At 42.4% G+C, this 20505-nt stretch overlaps 2 protein-coding genes across 2 annotated transcripts; both read right to left on the bottom strand.

The window, feature by feature from the left end:
• Positions 1-1108: 1108 nt before the first annotated feature.
• Positions 1109-6569, bottom strand: LOC121395244 (E3 ubiquitin-protein ligase TRIM7-like). Its single transcript, XM_041568277.1, has 3 exons — positions 5275-6569; positions 2947-4297; positions 1109-2805 (listed from the first exon to the last, which is right to left on the bottom strand). The coding sequence occupies exons 2-3, from the start codon at positions 4051-4053 to the stop codon at positions 2374-2376; spliced, it is 1539 nt and encodes a 512-aa protein (XP_041424211.1). The 5' UTR covers positions 4054-4297; positions 5275-6569; the 3' UTR covers positions 1109-2373.
• LOC121395245 (E3 ubiquitin/ISG15 ligase TRIM25-like) lies at positions 5312-20275 on the bottom strand. Its single transcript, XM_041568278.1, has 2 exons — positions 17654-20275; positions 5312-5406 (listed from the first exon to the last, which is right to left on the bottom strand). The coding sequence occupies exons 1-2, from the start codon at positions 19827-19829 to the stop codon at positions 5312-5314; spliced, it is 2271 nt and encodes a 756-aa protein (XP_041424212.1). The 5' UTR covers positions 19830-20275.
• Between the last annotated feature and the right edge of the window lie 230 nt (positions 20276-20505).

Genomic DNA, 20505 nt, shown 5'->3' on the forward strand with positions numbered 1-20505 from the left:
TGATCCACTAATAACTACTGGGGATAACACTAACATTTCCAACCAGAACTTTTCTCTTTCTCCATTTCCCATAATCAGAATCTGGGAGCAGTTTTATATTCAGACAAACCTGCACTTACAGAACCAGTAGTGAAATCATTGTCTAATATATTCCTTTTGCAAAGGAAGGTTGTATATAATAATTATACTATGGGTAACACAGGGGCTCAGTGATCAGCACATCTGCCTCATACACAGGCAGGCTAACTGGAAACTGCCTTTTACTTCAATGTGTGGGATCTCTGATTGGTTCCAGACATCACGTGTCTCTGAATCCGGGTTCCTGGTTTAGGAACTTTCTTTTATATCACAACACTTAACGGATTCACTCGTACACGATTTTTAATTAAAAATATCGTTACTTTATTATTTCCATTAAAATTTGTTAGCTAAGGTACAGTGCATGATGATCACCACTGACGCGTTTCATGCCCTATGGCACTTCCTCAGAGTGTTACAGATCTTCAAAAAGACACAACTTTATAGCAAGTCTGGTAGCCAAACAATTTACACAATGTGTTTCTTAAAGGTGTATTACACATATAGTCGCACTTCTATATTCCTTTCATACAACCAATAAAAACATCATAGGTTATTAAAAGAAATCTTTTTGTTTTCATGTATTTTATTTAAATACTTTAGGGGATAATTCAAAAACATTTAGTGGATATTTGCCTAGGGGAACATTATATCGCTTATTAAGATCTCAAATCTTAACTAGAAACTGCCCCTAGAGTGGGTGAATATAATACAGACATTAGATTGTAAGCTCACTGAAGCAAGGATTGATAGGAATGTGATAAGGACATCAGAAGCCATGATTGGTCATTGGGCAGAAGCTTCCCTAGTATATATGGATATAAAGTCATTTGGGTGAATAAGAAGCCTGTGAGTAGCAGCAGTTGGGACCCCTCTGAGCAACTCAACTGGCTGGGCCTGACCTACACTCACTGATTCACCTGCAAACAACACAATTCACTTGCTTAGGAATATTCCTCTGAATTCATCATTGGTTCCTCTGTTAGTCAATTGTGTCCATAAACATGAACCCTGGGGAACATCACTGGGAAACATTCTCACATTTTATTATTAATAACAATAACCAACAAAAATATGCAAAAACTTTATTATAGGGATTGTGTTGCCTTTAGCCATCAGATTATTTACAGGATATAAATTGTAGCTCTCTCAGCAGATTAAAATACAATAATACAATAATGTATTCATAATTAGGTTTATAGATTATTATTAGCAGTCCCAGTTCTCACCTGTATCAGACAACAGGCAGTTTTCCCATAGAGCTGCAATAGAACAGCCCCCCCATCTGATCTGTGCTGCAGATAAGTAGGGGTGTCACCTGACTGATGTGAATATCACTGATATAAGCCAATCACAATGCAGCATATTCCATACAACAAACACAAGCCCCTCCCACACAGTAAGAGGAGAAGAGTCACAAAGTCTCAGGCACATTATTTGCTAAAATCCGGACCTATTTTATTTATACACACACAGTGGTGAGATCAGTTAGAGGGAGATCATGGATAATTGCCTTAGTGACCAGTGAATCAGTCCTGGGCTCACTACTCAGGGGCAACTGAGCCATTTGCTGCACCAACTGAGCTGTTAATCATGTGACTGGCACAGTCCTCTCACTCCCCCATGTGCAATTCCCTATAGGAAATATCAGTGGGTGTGGCCTTAAAGGAAATGGGTGGGGCGAATTTACACTGTCACTGCCAAACTAATTGTCTGGCCATATCCTTCTTAGTCACATGATCAGTGTATAACTTCAGTAAAATCTTGGGATAATCCCCTCACATAAGAGCTGTGCCCCAGGGTTAATATGGGGTTAATGTATTTGGCTTCTTGTCTCTAATATAATCTGCCCCCCCCCATACCCACAGAATATTGTATAACACACATATTGTATATTGTACATTCACAGGACAGTTCTGGTTGTGACAGCTCAGCCCATAGTCCCAAATTCTTATTCACATCTCACATTTCTCTTTGATCCCTGACACTGAATGAGCAGGAAAAGTAACAAAGTTTCACAAACTGAATGAGATAAAGGAGACTTTTGTCAGATCCCAGAATACTCAGCACCTGCACTGAGATACAATTGTAACTAATAAGATCAGCAGGTCTCTTGGGAGAGGTCTCTTCATTAGCATAACTGTAATAACACATAAAACATGGCCCTAAAACTCCAGAAATGTGTTCAGACTTTCCTGACAAATTTTATAAAAAGGGCTGTGATATAGGGACGTGGCCACTCAATGAGCCCGAGAGGAATGTGATTTTACTTCTAGATCTACAGTGGCCTGTGCCCTAACTAATGATTCTCACACAGGAATCGTTCCTCCCTACACAGAATGCAGCATGGAGGGGCTCAGTGAATTTGGCAGTGAAGGTGTGTAAGCGTTTGATTGGCTCACTCAGCTCATAAAAGGACAGACGTCCGGCCTCATAGTCCAATGAGATCCTGATTCTCCTGCAGGAAGAGACGTGTTGTAAATATGTCCATTCACAATCATGTCCCACAAAATATCTGTCATCAGCCCATCTGTACAAAGCCCAGGACTTGTTATTATTCCCAATCAAGGACAGACCCCCTCCCCTCTCTATACTGGGATAGGCCACCCCTACCCTCCAGTTCCCTGATTCATTGCCCTCCACTTCCCAGTAATGTCGTCCTGAGGGGAAACTCCTGCTGCTTAAAGTCTGCTCCCTATTCTGAAATCTCTCTGGGGATTGTGGGTAATGTAGTTCTCTTAGTGAGTAGGAAGCAGATTTCCTGTCCCCTGATACAGATACACGATTCCCAGCCATGTTTATATCCAGTAACAGGTCTGTAGCCTCCTGCCCATAGATCCACCTTCCCTTTACCCCAGTCACAATGGCAGCTAAGCCTGTGAGTAATGTCTCTGAGATCAGATCCACATCCCCTACAGCAGGGACCTTTATATCATGTCTCTCTTGTAACCTGTCTCTATTCATCTGTGTGTTCTTTCCCTTTCGCCAAGGCAGAAAAACAGGCAATAATGGAAACAATGAATCCTCTCTCTCTCTGCCCCCCTCATTATCTGCAGCTCCATACAATTCAGCTCCATGTGATTCCCGTTCCTGTAGGACAGTGAGTGGATCTGCCATGTTGCACAGCTCCTCAATGTGACGGATCTTCCTGGACAGCTCGTCCTTCTTTATTTCCAGCTCCTGGATCAGATCATGGAGTTGGAGGGAAACCTTCTCTTCTTCCCTGGAGATGTCACTCAGGAGTCTCTTCTCTAGGGCTTCCAGCTGTTCCCTGATGTCTCTAAACAGGGCAGTGACTCTCTCTGTCTCACCAGCTGCTTTTTCTGCCACTTCTCTCCTGCGCTCCTGCAGTCTCTGGGCTCCTCTCTTAGTCTCCTTTCTCTCTGGCCTCAGTTTCTTCAGAACTTTCCTCAGTGTCTCTTTCTTCTTCTCAGAGGCCTCACTCAGCAGCTCCACCCTGTGGCCCCTGTGCTCTCCGGCCAGAAAGCAGGACACACAGACACAGACAGACTCCTCCCAGCAGTAATATTTCAGGGGTTCATCATGGACTGAGCATTTCTTGTCCCCCAGGTGCATTGTGGGTTCTATTAAGACGTGTTTCGCTGACTTGCTGTGCATTCCCAGGTGCTTATTACACAGAGAAGCCTCACACAGGAGACAGGATTTAACAGCAGGTACAGGAGAGAGGACACAGTAGGTGCAGGGAATCCCAGTCTCCCCCGGCTCCGGCTGAGCAGAAAGGAATCGCTCTGCTATGTTCCCCAGAGTTCTGTTCCTGGGCAGGGCAGGGCGCTCCTCATACTCCTGTCTGCATTCAGGGCAGGAATAAGCCCCAGATCCCTCCTGGGTGTCCCATGTTGTCCCAATACAGCCCCGGCAGTAGTTATGGGAACACGGCAGGGATACAGGATCAGTATAAATGCTCAGGCAGATGGAGCAGCTCAGCTCGTCTCTCAGATCAGCAGCCGACGCCATCACTGAGAGCAGGAACAGCAACTGAACAAGAAACGAAACTGAAAGTTCCCTTTTATCAAAGACAAACAGCACTTTGTACTCCTGGGAGTTAACCCTCTCAGTTTCTGAATACAGTGAGGATCAGGCTCAGAATAATTTGTAGCTTTAGACAAGAAACTTTGTAACAGTGAGAAAAGAGGTGAGTGAGAGGAGGGAGGGAGTATGGCAGCTCCACTCATAATAACTAGTGTGATCTTAATCCTCCCTGGAAAGAAACAACCGAGTTAATACAGCATACCTCCCAACTGTCCCTTTTTCGGAAGGACAGTCCCTCTTTTGACAGCTCAACCCGCAGTCCCTCATTTGCACTGGAAAGTCCCTCTTTTCTCTGCACTGAACAACCAGAAAAAGAAACTAAGTTTCTAACTTAATTAGCTTTTAGCAAAGAGCCCAGAACAGCTAACAGGTGCAAATAAGATACTTTGTAGCAATTTTGAGACACAAAAAAACAGTTTAGATAAGGAGAAATATTTTCAAACTTTCATAACCTGCCAAATTTTGTTAAATTAACATGGTAATCAGGGGGTGAGGCCACAGAAAGGGGCATGGTCAAAAAATGTTGCTGCACTACTTGCAAAAAAAAATGTTGTCCCTCTTTTTACTTCCAAAATGTTGGGAGGTATGATACAGTGAGTAACCAGTGGTCATACAGCTACACTGCAACTACAACTCTCAGCTCTACTGACAGCTCAATGGTGAGTGAGTGATGTTGGCAGCAGGGGTACAGACATGAGGAAAGGGGCAAATCATATCTCAGGCAGCAGCAGCCCCACATTACCATGTTGTTGAAAAGTCACTCCCAGTAACTATAAGAACAAAATTTCAATTTTTAAATGAGAATTTTGGCTTTTGTGCTGCACTAGTGATCTGCGCCCTTGATTGGTGTCAAAGCTCCTAACGGCAGATCTGAGGGGTGAGGAGGGGCAGCATTGGAAAGTCGGGCTCAGGGAATCCAGGGCCAGTGAATCATATATAGATACTTAGGTCCTGTATATAAGTCACTGCTGTAGAACTGATTGTTCTTCTGTATTTTATTCCCTCTTGTTCTCCAGGGCTGGGCTAACGAGTGGCTATAGAATTATTGCAGGATCTCAGCACTGGGCCAGAGAGTTATTCTGTGCTGCCTGTAAGATCTGTTTGTCTGTCAGTAACATATTATAACAATATACTGACGTCACTTACCCTCTAGTTTTATTCTCTGTTGGTTGGATATTGTCTCTTATGAATGCAGCTCATCTGAATTCAGCCTGTGATTGGCTTGGGCTGTCTCATGCCCAGAACCAGCAGTCTCAGCAGTCTCACTTATTTTTGGATCTGTCAAAGCAGAAGAGAGACCATGGTTAATCTTACGGATTTCAAAAAATGCCAGTGAGATAAGGAAGTTGCTTGTGTTTGTTTAACTTGTTCTGCCCAAACCTGACAGTCAGTATTTTATTCTGGGGGGAGGGGGAATATCTGTGTCACATTGTATAATGGCACATGTGTATCAGTCATGTCTTTATTATCTGCCAATGTTCAGTCAATGAGTTTAATTTATTTGTATCAATTAACAATTACTTTAATCAAACTGGTATATATTCATCAATGAGAGGAATTTTGTATTAATTTACATTTAACTTATATTCTTGGTGAGATCAAAATGTCAGTAACTGTTTATTTCAGGCCAGATTATTACACCTAAGGTTCAATACAGATAGAATCCATAAGGGATGTTATGCAGCTCTTAACTTAAGCCAAAAACATTATATTTCAGGTTTATATAAAGAGGTTATGTGTGTATATGTATATTTTTTTTATATAGCGCTTCCTGAGGGCAAAACACTGTACAGCAAAACAATAAATTAGTAGTAACAAACAAGGGGTCATTGAAATAAAAAGTAACAATATGTGCATTATTAGAAATACAATTCACAAGACCTCTCAGATTGTGGCAATTATCGTCCCATCTCCATACTGAATAATGATGTAAACATTTTAGGCAAAATACTGGCCACTCTTTTAAATTCATTTTTGGCAAATTTAATACACCAAGACCAAGTCGGCTTTGTCCCCAACAGAGATGGTGGAGAAAATATAAGGAGATTAATACAACTAATATACACTCTTAACTCTTCCAAAACCCCAGCGCTCCTACTCTCATTAGATATACAGAAAGCTTTTGATACAGTTACCTGGGATTATCTGTATTATATATTGAAAAAATGGAACTTTGGGGGTAAATTTATCTTGCTAAGTCAAGCTTTATATAACACTCCACAAGCTTTTTTAAAATGGGGCCCCTTTGCTTATAACACTATTACAGTACATAGAGGGACAAGACAAGGTTGCCCCCTCTCACCACTGCTCTTTATATTGGCAATCGAACCCCTAGCAGCACTAATAAGACAAAACCCGGACATAACTGGAGTATTGATAGGTCAGCAAGCTCACAAACAAATGCTATTTGCAGATGATATGTTATTGGTAATTAAGAAACCACTTTCATTGTTACCTCATCTATTTAATATCCTACACACCTTTGGGATTATCTCTGGACTAAAGATAAATCCAACAAAATCTCAAACCCTAGGTATTAGTCAGACGCATAAAAAAACGAATTCACCTCAATTTTGATTTACAATGGAAACAAATATTTGATTTACTTAGGGATTAGGATAACACCAGACCTCGAGGGTTTATATCAAGCCAACTACCCTTACCTTTGGACAGAAATAGAAAAAATTCTTTCAAATTGGTCACATATATGTATATATATATATATATATATATCATGGCTTGGGAGGATAAATACGATAAAAATGATGATCCTACCTAAAATATTATATCACTTTCGAATGTTGCCAATTGAAGTCCCAAAATATACTATAAACAAAATACAAGCCAGACTCACAAAATTTATCTGGAATGGGAAAAAATCAAGGTTTTCACAAAAAACACTTATAACACCTAAAAACAAGGGCGGTTTGGGTGTCCCTAATTTACTTTACTATTATCAAGCGACGCTTGCTTCCCCTCATTGTCCCACTATGCCTGTATTTGGGAATTCCTATTCAATGTCGGACTTTGATACCAGGGGCCCACCCAAAAACCTTAGACCAAGGGCCCACCAAGAAAATTTAGACCAGGGGCCCACTGTCAGTACTAATATTCTTCCTCTCCTAGCTCAACCTCTATTTATAGTTTTACATACTATAATCTATTATTCCATCTATTTAGCCTCTTTGTACTTATAGAAATAGGGAATGGCCTTGAAATAGGCAAAATGTTTAGCAGCACAAGGGCCCACTGACACCTTGGCCCACCGGGAGTTTTCCTGGTATCCCTGTGGGCCAGTCCGACACTGATCCTATTTTTGTTCCAGGTGTACAGAAATACAATTTCCAATGGTGGCAAACACACAATATGACGTATGTGAATCATTTTCTGGGCTTACATGGTATTGTAAAATGGGCTACTATAGTTATGCAACACGACCCACCTGGAAATTAATATTTTAGATATTTTCAGATCCAACACTTTCTTAACAAAGTGCTTAAAGGGTGCAGTAATGTTTTAACCTTGACTGCTTGGGAACAAATGTGTATTACATTTCCATGTAGTAGAGGAATAATAACCTTACTATATAAAGATATCTTAAACTCCTCAACGCTCTCCCCTCCGAACTACATCAAACAATGGGAGAAAGAGCTAAATATGACAATAGAACCCATTTTTTGGCAACAATCTCGGGAAACTACACACAAAAGTTCAATAAATCTACTGGCACAAGAAACACAATATAAAGTGCTATCTGGTTGGTACATGGTGGCTACTAAACTACATAAATATTATCCCAATTCCAGCCCGTCATGTTTTAGAAATTGTAGACTAGAGGGCTGGATGTTGCATACATGGTGGCATTGTAGAGAGGCATCTTTAATAGACTCAATCACGGGAGTTAATCTTCGAAAAGACCCATTGTTTGTGCTGTTGAATACAAAAATTCCAGTGTCAAATAAATATACATGAAAACTGATACAGTTTATCTTCATAGCAGCAAAACAAACTACTGCTGCCTCATGGAAAAAATGTACCATTCCTATAACTATGTTCCGCCATAGAATGAGCTGGATAATGATCAATGAAAGAAAGTTAAGTATAACGGTTGATAACTATACTATCTATACCAAGATCTGGACGCCTTGGATATCATATACTAATATGTAATACTGATATCCTCCTGAGAAGTTTTCCCACAAAAAGTGTAACTTACTCTCCAAACTGACCAATGATATTAGGTTGAGTTGAAATCTATATGACAATACTTTATTATCACAAAGCACTATTTTAGGAGAATATGGTATACAAAACTGGAGAAACACTCAGCTGTAGACGGTTATGTTTGTTTTAAACATTTTTTTTATTGGTATGCAATATAAAAATGGAAAATCATCATTTATTGTAACTAACAGTAAAGCTGGTGATTCCCTCTGCGTAGGTGAACATCTGTTATCTGAAATAGGAAAAAGAAAAATAGTTACTACATAATGTAAGTGAATGTAATGCTGTAAACCAATAAAAAAGTTTTGAAAAGAAATACAATTCACATAAATATAAAAAATAATTACAATACAGATCAAGTGCTCAGTGTCAAGGAGACAAAAGGCTAGAGGAGCCTACCCCGTAGGGCTTACAGTCTAAATGAGAGGGTAACATACAGACACAATTCAGAGGGGTATTAAGGTGCTGGGAGTTACAGTTTGTTACACTGATATATAAGTGCCAGTTCAGCTGTTATCCAGGTGCTCCCAGAGGGAGTCTGAGTTTTGTTATAAAAACACTGAAGGAGGATTCTCTGCTGAGAGATTCAGGAATGACATTCCAAATATAAGGAGTCACAAGAGAGAAGGGTTTGATACGGGCAGTGTTGGACTGGGGTGCCTGGGGCCCACCAGGAAACCATAACCTTCTGTGATGCTGCAACAAGGGGTTTGATTGGAGGTCTCAGAATTAGTGAAGTGAAGCCAGGTATGATGTGCCAGTCTCCAACCAGTACTGGCAAGTATTGTGGGCAGAAGTGAAGCGACTAGTGATGGACACCAGGACACTAGCTGCCAGGAGGCGGTGGGCTCACTCATTGAAACGGTGCAACTCTGATTTTGGTGAGGCCCACACGCCGCCTGCATGCATATGTGTTCCATCACCTGTCGCATGCACCGCATGGTACAGAATAACTTATTTTATAATAATGCTGTCGCAGATCATTAAGTAAAGGGCCTAGGGGCCCACCAAGGCTGGGGAACACCAGGTTATATCCCGGTACCCCGGCTGGCCAGTCCGACCCTGTGTAAATACCTTCGGATTTCAGAAGGCATCACTTTGCATACAATTGCTAGCTAAAGGCTTTTTGGCTCATTTCAGCCCTTCTCACCATAACCAGAATTGGTTCCTTTTTTCTCCAAGTCCTACCTCTCAGAAGCCATGTTCCAATATCTTGCACTGATGAGATCTAACAAGATTGAAACAGACTGTCTGATAGTTTGGATATATGGCTCTGAACCATTAGGCTGTATCTGTGCTATAAACCAGCGGTTCTGGATGCATAGTTGGCCAAAGGGACACAAAGGAGTGATTTGCATGTCTCCGCCCATAATGCCTTATGGGAAAATCAAAACTCTCATTTTTGGTATTTAGGCAGTCCTGGTTACATATAATCTTCCTTTTCTTTTCTACCTGCTTCAGTGAGTGGCCACTAGATGGCAGTGCAGTTATCAACAATGTCATTCTACCAGAATAGCTATGAGGGCAGCACAGTTGGTATTTCTGTATTTTATGTACATCTTCTTGGTAACAATCTTTCTTCTACATCCCTCCATGTCAGTACACATGGGCATTGCCCCTCCCAGACCTGGAGGTAGGACCTATAGGTAGGTAGGACCTATAACACAGCCAATCGAAATGAATCATGACCTATAAGACCACATGACTTCCTCCTCACCACAGTTATTTTTTGTCCTATTGGACAGGGAGGTTGGATCTCCCCCTCAAACACAGTTTTTGTTTTTTCTTTTGTATTTTTTTGTTTATTTTATACCTCTGTGTGGACACATAGGGATGATTCCCAGGTAATGAAGAAGAATTTACCTGATGCCTCAAGACCCATAATCTGTAAATTATCGCTTATTGGGAAGAAGTGCAGGTGTGGGCATATCCATGGTCCTAGCCCTGTGCTAAAATAGCCCCCTGCTATATGTCCAGTGAGGCACAAGATTCAATCTAGTGCTTTTTTGGGAACAGACTCAGGTGTGAGCTTCCACAATGTTACCTGTGAGATTTTTGGACTCCCCTTTTCTTTTGAGTTACGTGAGGCTTTACAGAACGTCTGCAAAAGGGCCATGGGTATGTATATGGGCTAGTTATAACTGGCTGAAGCTGGTGAGTCTGATTCTTGTGTGTTTTTAAAAATGCTCAGTGCACTGGGAAGTCTGCATGCTAATTAGCTAATTATGTCCCTCAGCTGAGAGCTATTTGGGCTTTGGCTGGAGTTTCCATCCAGCTAATAAGTCTGATAAGGTGCAGGTGTGCCTTCGGCCTGCTGCTATTGCTGTTTAATATTTTAAGCCTTGTATGAGTGAACCTGCATCCTCTATGCAGACACAGAAGTTATATTGGCTCATGTTACTAAGGCACCTCCAGGAAGGGCTAGAGGTTGCACTGCTCAAGCAGTATGGCACCTCCTTCCTTCTTATGAGTCTGCTCTTAACAAGCAGTGTTCCACCTGTCTGGATATTCCTGCTGACAAGCCTGAGCTATCTGCTAAGGTGCCTGTGTTCCTCTGACTTCTTGTATTATCTGAAGTCTTATGTTGTGAGCTGGAGTCCTCTGTGCAAAATGCATTATTGGCTCATGTTACACAAGGTACTTTAAGTACTGGCTGGTGAATCCCTCTGCCTAAGCAGTGTGGTACCTGAATCCGGTGAGTTTGATTTCTCAGTATTCATTGTGTGTTTGAAATATTAATTTCACTGGGAAGTCTGCATGTTAAGAAGCTTAATTATGTCCCTCAGCTGAAAGCTATCAGGGCTTTGGCTGGAGTTTCCAACCAACTAGTCACTATCTGGTAAGGTGCAGGTGTTCCTTTTGGCCCCTTTGCTATTGCTGTTTAATATTTTAAGTTTTGTATGGGTGAACCTGCATCCTCTTGGCTCACACGGTTATATTGGCTCATGTTACTAAAGCACTTTCAGGAGTGCCATACTGCTCAAGCAATATGGCACCTCCTTCCTTTCTTCTGAGTCTGCACTTAACTAGAAGTGTTCTACTGGACTGGATATTCCTGCTGACAAGTCTGAGCTATCTGGCAAGCTGCCTATGTTTCTTTGACTTCTTATATTATATGAAGTCATATGTTGTGAGCTGGAGTCTCACAAAATTCCCTTACACAAGGTACTTTCAGTAGTGGTTGGTGAATCTCTCTGCTGAAGCAGGATGGTACCTGAATCTGGTGAGTATGATTTATCAGTATCCACGGTGTGTTTAAAACATTCATTAGGGCTCTTACTCATGAGCGTTTTTACCTGCGCTCCCCTGCGTTCCGTTTTTCGGCGTTCAGCCGCAGGGGAGCGCAGGAATAGACGCATTTCATTATTTCAAATGGGGCTGTACTCACACAGGCGCGTGTAGGCGCCGAACGCAGGAAAAATGCAGCATGTTGCGTCTCAACCTGCGTTTGGCGCCTACATGCGCCTGAGTGAGTACAGCCCCATTAGAAAAAATTTAATGCGTCTATTCCTGTGCTCCCCTGCGGCTGAACGCAGAAAAATGGAACGCAGGGGAGTGCAGGTAAAAACGCTCATGAGTAAGAGCCCTTATACTGGGAAGTCTGCATGTTAATAAGCTAATTATGTCCCTCAGCTGAAAGCTATCAGGGCTTTGGCTGGAGTTTCCATCCTGCAGACTTTTCATTGCTATCAGGTAAGGTGGCAGATACTCCTCTGGCCTCTTTGCTACTGTTGTTTCTATTGTACTCTGAGCAGACACAGAGGTTATATTTGCCTTTTATTACACTGGGTGCTTGCAGGGTTGGCTGGAGGCTGCACTCCTGAAGCAGTATGGTAGCCCCTTCCTTCCTTACATTGAGTCTGCTCAGTGCTGTGACCTGATGTCATTGGGCCCCACAGCAAATTCATTTTAGGGCCCCTAACATATCCAGAGGTTGTGCCTTTTTACCAATACATATTGAAATTGCTCTTTATTTGGGCCTCATGGGGTCCCTATACCTTTTGGGCCCATCTGCAGCTGCAGGGTCTGCGTCCTCTGTAGTTACGCCCTGAGTCTGCTCCTAAGAAGCAGCCTCCCACCAAGGATCTGACTGGATTATTCCTACTGTCTAGTGCATATTATCTGGTTGTGTGCCGGGGTTCCTCTGACTTCTTGTATTGATGTCACCTGAGGTCCTAGGTTTGTTCTCTGTGCAGACACAGTAGGTAAGTGTGCTCTTATTACACCTGCTATTTCCAGGACTGGCTAGGGGTTTGTTCTGCTGTGGCAGGCATTGTACCCCATTTTTTCCTATGATGTTTCCACACTTAACAAGCAGTGTTCCGATTTATATGGTGTCTTTTTGTGCAATGTAGCCTTCTCTTAGATAGCCTATTCCCATCTGGTGGTTTTTGTTGGGAGCTCAGTTGCAGTTATACTACATCTACTGAGTTTTGGTGACTGCAGGTTTCCCTTCTTTAAGTGTTGGTAGATTGAAGGGCACTTACTGTTATGTCTACTGGCACCTTTAACATGCTTGAAGCCAGCTTGTAGTCTATGGCCCTTTGGTGGCCTCGGGCCTCTCGCCAGGGAGCTGGGGTTGTGTGGCCTCTGGCTCTTATTATGGCCCTTGGCTTGGGTTAGAGCCCTTGTTTTGGGTCCATGGCTTTAACATGGCCCTCGGCTCATGGGTCTGCTGACCTTTTTACAAAGGCCCTTGTTCTGCTGGCCTGTTGCATGAGCTTTTTGGTTCATGTGGTCTTTTACCCTTGGCACATTTGTTTGGTTGTCCTTTTACCAGGGTTATTATGGCTGTGGGCCTGTTTCCATGGCCCTTAACTTAGGTGCTTGCTTGCCTTTTACCAGGGTTCTTGGGATTTTGGCCTTTTCCATGGCCCTTGGCTAAGGTGGCCGCTAGTTTTTATTATAGTCCTTGGGGCTTGTGGCTGGCCAGCCTTTGCATAATGTGCATAGGCACAGGCTAGGCGGTTGTCACTGATAGGTGTGGCTACTGTTCTTTGCTGTGGCCCTTGGTGGGTATGTCTGTTTGCCTTGCGGCAATCCTTGACAGGACAACAGCCATTGGTTTTGTCTTGTCTACAATCCTTGCAGGCATGGTTCTGGTTACACCAGCAGTAGGCATGATTGGCTATTTGGTTGGATCTACATGGGTTGTACCATCAGCTGGTGTTTGCTCTGAGTTTCACAGCCCATAGATAATTTTGTTGCTGATTGGTATTCAGCAGCGGCAGGTGGTCATAGGTTGTCGGCTTACAGCTAATCTTTGCTTCTGCCTTCCATGCATTGTTTTTGGTCTTGTATGACACTGCTTATTATCAATAAGGCTGGCTTGTGGACCAGGGTTTTGCAAGTTCAATAACTGTGGAAATTGACTTTTGTGTCAGGTGCCAGTGCAGTTGATGACCTTGTCTCCAAGGGTGACATTCACAATAGCTGGCTTATGTACTATTGCTTGTGTAATTAGAGTTCCACTCCTGGTGTTTTGCATACACTGCAGCTGACTGGCATCATGGCCTGCTAGTGTGACAATGGCCTTGCACATCTATGTTAGAATACATAATAGCTGGCTGGTCCACCACTGGTTTGCATGTATGGTGGCTGGCTCATTGCCAGTGGATTGTGCATCATTACTGGTTGGTACCAGTGTTTGTAGGCTATAAGTTTTCTGGCATGCCTGATTTTGGATTGTGACCCCAGCTGTTGGCTGGTTCAACAAATGGAGTATGGGAACGGATGTGTGAAGGATGTGTAAATGTCAAGTCATGAGTGTACAAATGAAACATATTTTAACTTAATCAATACTGGAGTATAACATTTTCCAATACCCAATGTTTTACAGTGTAATAGTCTATTCTTATCTGCAGCAACACCAGGGGATTTACAGAGCAGGAGGAGAGCCGAGTGCTGCCTACATTGCTTCACAAGTCACAACCATAGAACAGAAAGGGATAAACTCTGCTTTCAATAACAATTACTTGTACACATAACATTAAAGGGGTGGTTCAACTTTTAGTAACTTTTTGTATGTCATACAATGGCCAATTCTACACAACTTTTAAATTGTTTTTCGTTATTTACTTTTTATAGTTTTATAATTATTTGTCTTTTTCTTCTGACGCTTTCCAGCTTTCAAATGGGTGTCGCTGACCCCTTCTAAAAACAAATGCTCTGTAAGGTAATTTGGACCGTAGCTACCAGATTGCTTAAAATGCAAACGAAAGAGCTGCTGAATAAAAAGCTAAATAACTCAAAAACCTTAAATAATAAAAAATGAAAACCAATTGCAAATGGTCTCAGAATATCTCTCTCTATATCGTACTGACAGTTATCTCAAAGGTGAACAACTCCTTTAAAACCATTGGATATGTGTAATTAATGTAGTCGGGGGAATTATCCTGAACATGGAGAAGGAAGTTGAAGCCACATTCTGTGGAAATATAATGAATAAAACATTCTGAGCAGTTTGTGATCAGCAACTTACTCTTCACTATTGTCTCTCAGGGATCTGTCTCTCTACATGCAGGAGTCACTGTCCAGTGATAAGTAGTGATCAACAAAACTGCCCATTTCTTTTTCATCAAAACATTTGCAAAACTGTTGAAAATTTAGCAAAATCTATGCCAGATACATTAAAGTCAATGGGCGTAGTTTCATGTTTAATCATATTATGTGCAAATGTATAGCAGTCAATAGATGTTTTCTCCATATTTTTTTTAGGCACAACAAATCAGGATTGTTTGGGGGGTAACACAAAATGCAGAATTCTAATGCAGGTTTGCAGAATTGGTAAATGACATGAATTTCACTACAAAACTGTAAAATGAACTCGTCTCTAGTGATAAGTACTTACTAGTGATGAGCAAATTCTTTTGCCAGTCATGGACTCAGAGCAAAATTTGCATTTTGCCATCCGAGATTTATTTAGCAAAAATTTGCAGCAGAAAAAACTTGAGACAAAAAAAAGTCACTGCATGAAAAAAAACGCCCATTGATTTTGATGTATTTGGAGTAAGAAAAATATGTCACTTGCAAAGAAAATTGTCACCTATTCACTTTAATGCAGTTTTGTGAGTTTTTATCCGTCACAAATTTTTCAGCAGTTTGGCAGATTTTTTGGTGAAGCAAAACAGATTCAAGTGATCACTAGTGATAAGTACTTACCTGTAGGTGACCAACGTATTCCTGTAATGTCACTATTTCTTCTCCCCTCCATACAAATCATTGGGAATGTGATATGGACTTGTCTGTGTTTGATCCACTAATAACTACTGGGGATAACACTAACACATTTCCAACCAGAACTTTTCTCTTTCTCCATTTCCCATAATATGAATCTGGGAGCAGTTTTATATTCAGACAAACCTGCACTTACAGAACCAGTAGTGAAATCATTGTCTAATAAATTCCTTTTGCAAAGGAAGAAAAAGAAGAAAAGAAGAAATTCCTTTTTGCAAAGGAAGGTTGTATGTAATAATTATACTATGGGTAACACAGGGGCTCAGTGATCAGCACATCTGCCTCATACACAGGCAGGCTAACTGGAAACTGCCCCTAGTGTGGGTGAATATAATACGGACATTAGATTGTAAGCTCACTGAAGCAAGGATTGATAGGAATGTGATAAGGACATCAGAAGTCATGATTGGTGATTGGGCAGAAGCTTCCCTAGTATATATGGATATAAAGTCATTTGGGTGAATAAGAAGCCTGTGAATAGCAGCAGTTGGGACCCCTCTGAGCAACTCAACTGGCTGGGCCTGACCTACACTCACTGATTCACCTGCAAACAACACAATTCACTTGCTCAGGAATATTCCTCTGAATTCATCATTGGTTCCTCTGTTAGTCAATTGTGTCCATAAACATGAACCCAAAGGGACCGGATAATAGTGGAGAAGACTGAGGCATCACTGGGAAACACTCACATTTTATTATTAATAACCAACAAAAATATTCAAAAACTTTATTATAGTTATTGTGTTGCCTTTAGCCATCAGATTAATTACAGGATATAAACTGTAGCTCTCTCAGCAGATTAAAATATAATTTCTGGCAGGAATTTAACATTTATTCATTATTAGGTTTATAGATGATTGTGAATATCACTGATGTCAGCCAATCACAAAGCAGCATATTCCATACAATAAACACAAGCCCCTCCCATACAGTAAGAAGAGAAGAGTCACAAAGTCTCAGGCACATTATTTGCTAAAATCCGGACCTATTTTATTTATACACACACAGTGGTGAGGTCAGTTAGAGGGAGATCATGGATAATTGCCTTAGTGACCAGTGAATCAGTCCTGGGCTCACTACTCAGGGGCAACTGAGCCATTTGCTGCACCAACTGAGCTGTTAATCATGTGACTGGCACAGTCCTCTCACTCCCCCATGTGCCATTCCCTATAGGAAATATCAGTGGGTGTGACCTTGCGGGAAATGGGTGGGGCTAATTAATACTGTCACTGCCAAACTAATTGTCTGGCCGTATACTCTTTAGTCACATGATCAGTGTATAACTTCAGTAAAATCTTGGCATAATCCCCTCACATAAGAGCTGTGCCCCAGGGTTAATATGGGGTTAATGTATTTGGCTTCTTGTCTCTAATATAATCTGCCCCCCCCATACCCACAGAATATTGTATAACACACATTACATTCACAGAGTTAGTAACAGTTTTGATGAGATAAGGAGACTTTTGTCAGATCCCAGAATACTCAGCACCTGCACCGAGATACAATTGTAACTAATAAGATCAGCAGGTCTCTTGGGAGAGGTCTCTTCATTAGTAAAACTGTAATAACAAATAAAACATGGCCCTAGAACTCCCAGAAATGTGTTCAGACTTTCCTGACAAATTTTATAAAAAGGGCCGTGATATAGGGATGTGGCCACTAAATGAGCCCGAGAGGAATGTGATTTTACTTCTAAATCTACAGTGGCCTGTGCCCTAACTAATGATTCTCACCCAAACACCAGACTCCAATACCCAGAATGCAGCATGGAGGGGCTCAGTGAATGTGACAGTGAAGGTGTGTAAGTGTCTGATTGGCTCACTCAGCTCATAAAAGGACAGACGTCCGGCCTCATAGTCCAATGAGATCCTGATTCTCCTGCAGGAAGAGACGTGGTGTAACTCTGTCCATTTACTGTCATGTCTCACTGAATATCTGTTATTATTATTCCATCTGTACAAACACCAGGACTTGTTATTATTCCCAATATCAGACTGACCCCCTCTCCTCTCTATACTGGGATAGGCCACCCCTACCCTCCACACCCCTGATTCACTGACCTCCACTTCCCAGTAATGTCGCCCTGAGGAGAAACTCCTGCTGCTTAAAGTCTGAGGCCAATCCTGAAATCTCTCTGGGGATTGTGGGTAATGTAGTTTTGTTAGTGAGTAGGAAGCAGATTTCCTGTCCCTTGATACAGATACATGATTCCCAGCCATGTTTATATCCAGTAACAGGTCTGTAGCCTCCTGCCCATAGATCAGTGTCCTTATACCCAGCACAATATGAGCCAATCCAGGGGCCATTATCCCATCTGTGCCCCCCTCATTATGTGCCCCCTCAGCCCCACACAGTGCAGCTCCATGTGATTCCTGTGCCAGTAAGGAACACAATGTATCACACATGTTACACATCTCCTCCATGTCAGGGATCTGCCCGACCAACTCTTCCCTCTCTGTCTCCCCCGTGTGGATTATATGAGACACAACATCCTCCTCCTGCATCTGAGTCTTTAGATAGAACTTCTCTATGTCTGGGGTCAGATCCTTCCTGTCTCTTATCTGTTTGTCTCTCTCTAGTGTCAGTACTTCATCTCTTTTTTCTCTCCATCTCACCCAGTCACCTTCCCTCCTCACCCAGAATGCAACATGAAGGGGCTCAGTGAATGTGGCAGTGAAGGTGTGTAAGTGTCTGATTGGCTCACTCAGCTCATAAAAGGACAGACGTCCGGCCTCATAGTCCAATGAGATCCTGATTCTCCTGCAGGAAGGGAGGTGGGGTAAATCTGTCCATTCACTGTCATGTCCCACTGAATATCTGTTATTATCCCATCTGTACAAACACCAGGACTTGTTATTATTCCCAATACAGGACTGACCCCCTCCCCTCTCTATACTGGGATAGGACACCCCTACCCCCCAGTCCCCTGATTCACTGACCTCCACTTCCCAGTAATGTCGCCCTGAGGGGAAACTCCTGCTGCTTAAAGCCTGAGCATATTTCTGAAATCTCTCTGGGGATTGTGGGTAATGTAGTTGTGTTAGTGAGTAGGAAGCAGATTTCCTGTCCCCTGATACAGATACACGATTATGAGCCGTGTTTATATCCAGTAACAGGTCTGTTGCCTCCTGCCCATAGATCCTTCCCTTTACCCCAGTCCCAATGGCAGCTAAGCCTGTGAGTAATGTCTCTGAGATCAGATCCACATCCAGATCCCCTACAGCAGGGACCTTTATATCATGTCTCTCTTGTAAGCTGTCTCTATTCATCTGTGTGTTCTTTCCCTTTCCCCAAGGCAGAAAAGCAGTCAAAAATGAGAACAATGAATCCTCTCTCTCTCTGCCCCCCTCATTATCTGCAGCTCCATACAATTCAGCTCCATGTGATTCCCGTTCCTGTAGGACAGTGAATGGATCTGCCATGTTGCACAGCTCCTCAATGTGACGGATCTTCCTGGACAGCTCGTCCTTCTTTATTTCCAGCTGCTCCATCAGATCAGTGAGTGTGAGTGAGAGCTTCTCTTTCTGGCTGGAGATGTCACTCAGGAGTCTCTTCTCTAGGGCTTCCAGCTGTTCCCTGATGTCTCTAAACAGGGCAGTGACTCTCTCTGTCTCACCGGCTGCTTTTTCTGCCACTTCTCTCCTGCGCTCCTGCAGTCTCTGGGCTCCTCTCTCAGTCTCCTCTCTCTCTGGTCTCAGTTTCTCCAGAACTTTCCTCACTTTCTCTTTCTTCTTCTCAGAGGCCTCACTCAGCAGCTCCACCCTGTGGCCCCTGTGCTCTCCGGCCAGACAGCAGGACACACAGACACAGACAGACTCCTCCCAGCAGTAATATTTCAGGGGTTCATCATGGACTGAGCATTTCTTGTCCTCCAGGTGCATTGTGGGTTCTATTAAGACGTGTTTCGCTGACTTGCTGTGCACCTTCAGGTGGGTCTCACACAGAGAAGACTCACACAGGAGACAGGATTTAACAGCAGGTACATGGGAGTCACAGTAGGTGCAGGGAATCCCAGTCTCCCCCGGCTCCGGCTGAGTTCTGTTCCTGGGCAGGGCAGGGCGCTCCTTAAACTCCTGTCTGCATTCAGGGCAGGAATAAGCCCCAGATCCCTCCTGGGTGTCCCATGTTGTCCCAATACAGCCCCGGCAGAAGTTATGGCCACACGGCAGGGATACAGGATCAGTATAAATGCTCAGGCAGATGGAGCAGCTCAGCTCGTCTCTCAGATCAGCAGCCGCCATCACTGAGAGCAGGAACAGCAACTGAACAAGAAACGAAACTGAAAGTTCCCTTTTATCAAAAACAAACAGCACTTTGTTTTCCTGTGAGTTAACCCTCTCAGTTCCTGAATAGGATGAGTATCAGGCTCAGAATAATTTGTATTGTTACACTAGAAAAGAGGTGAGTGAGAGGAGGGAGGGAGTATGGCAGCTCCACTCACAATAACTAGTGTGATCTTAATCCTCCCTGGATAGAAACAAACAAGTTAATACAGTGAGTAACCAGTGGTCATACAACTACACTGCAAGACACGTGGAAAGGGGCAAATTTTGTCTCAGGCAGCAGCAGCCCCACATTACTTTGTTGAGAAAAAACTCCCAGTAACTATAAGGGGCAGATCTATCAAAGGTCCAAGTGAAAATTCAAATTAAAAAAATTCAAAGTTTTGTCTACTTTGACTATAGAATAGTCTAAATTCAATTCAAATTTGAAAATTCAAATATCGAAATTTATAATGTACTGTTTCTTTTAAAATTCAACTTCTACCATTCGTAATCTAAAACCTGCAGAATTGCTGATTTAGCCTATGGGGATCTCCTAGAACCTATTTGGAGTCATTTGGTGGACTTTGAAAAATCGAAGGGTTTTTTTGAAAAAAAACTTTGATTAGAATTTGATTTGATTCACACAGACATT

Source organism: Xenopus laevis, chromosome 6S (assembly GCF_017654675.1).
Source record: "Xenopus laevis strain J_2021 chromosome 6S, Xenopus_laevis_v10.1, whole genome shotgun sequence".
NCBI lineage: Eukaryota > Metazoa > Chordata > Amphibia > Anura > Pipidae > Xenopus > Xenopus laevis.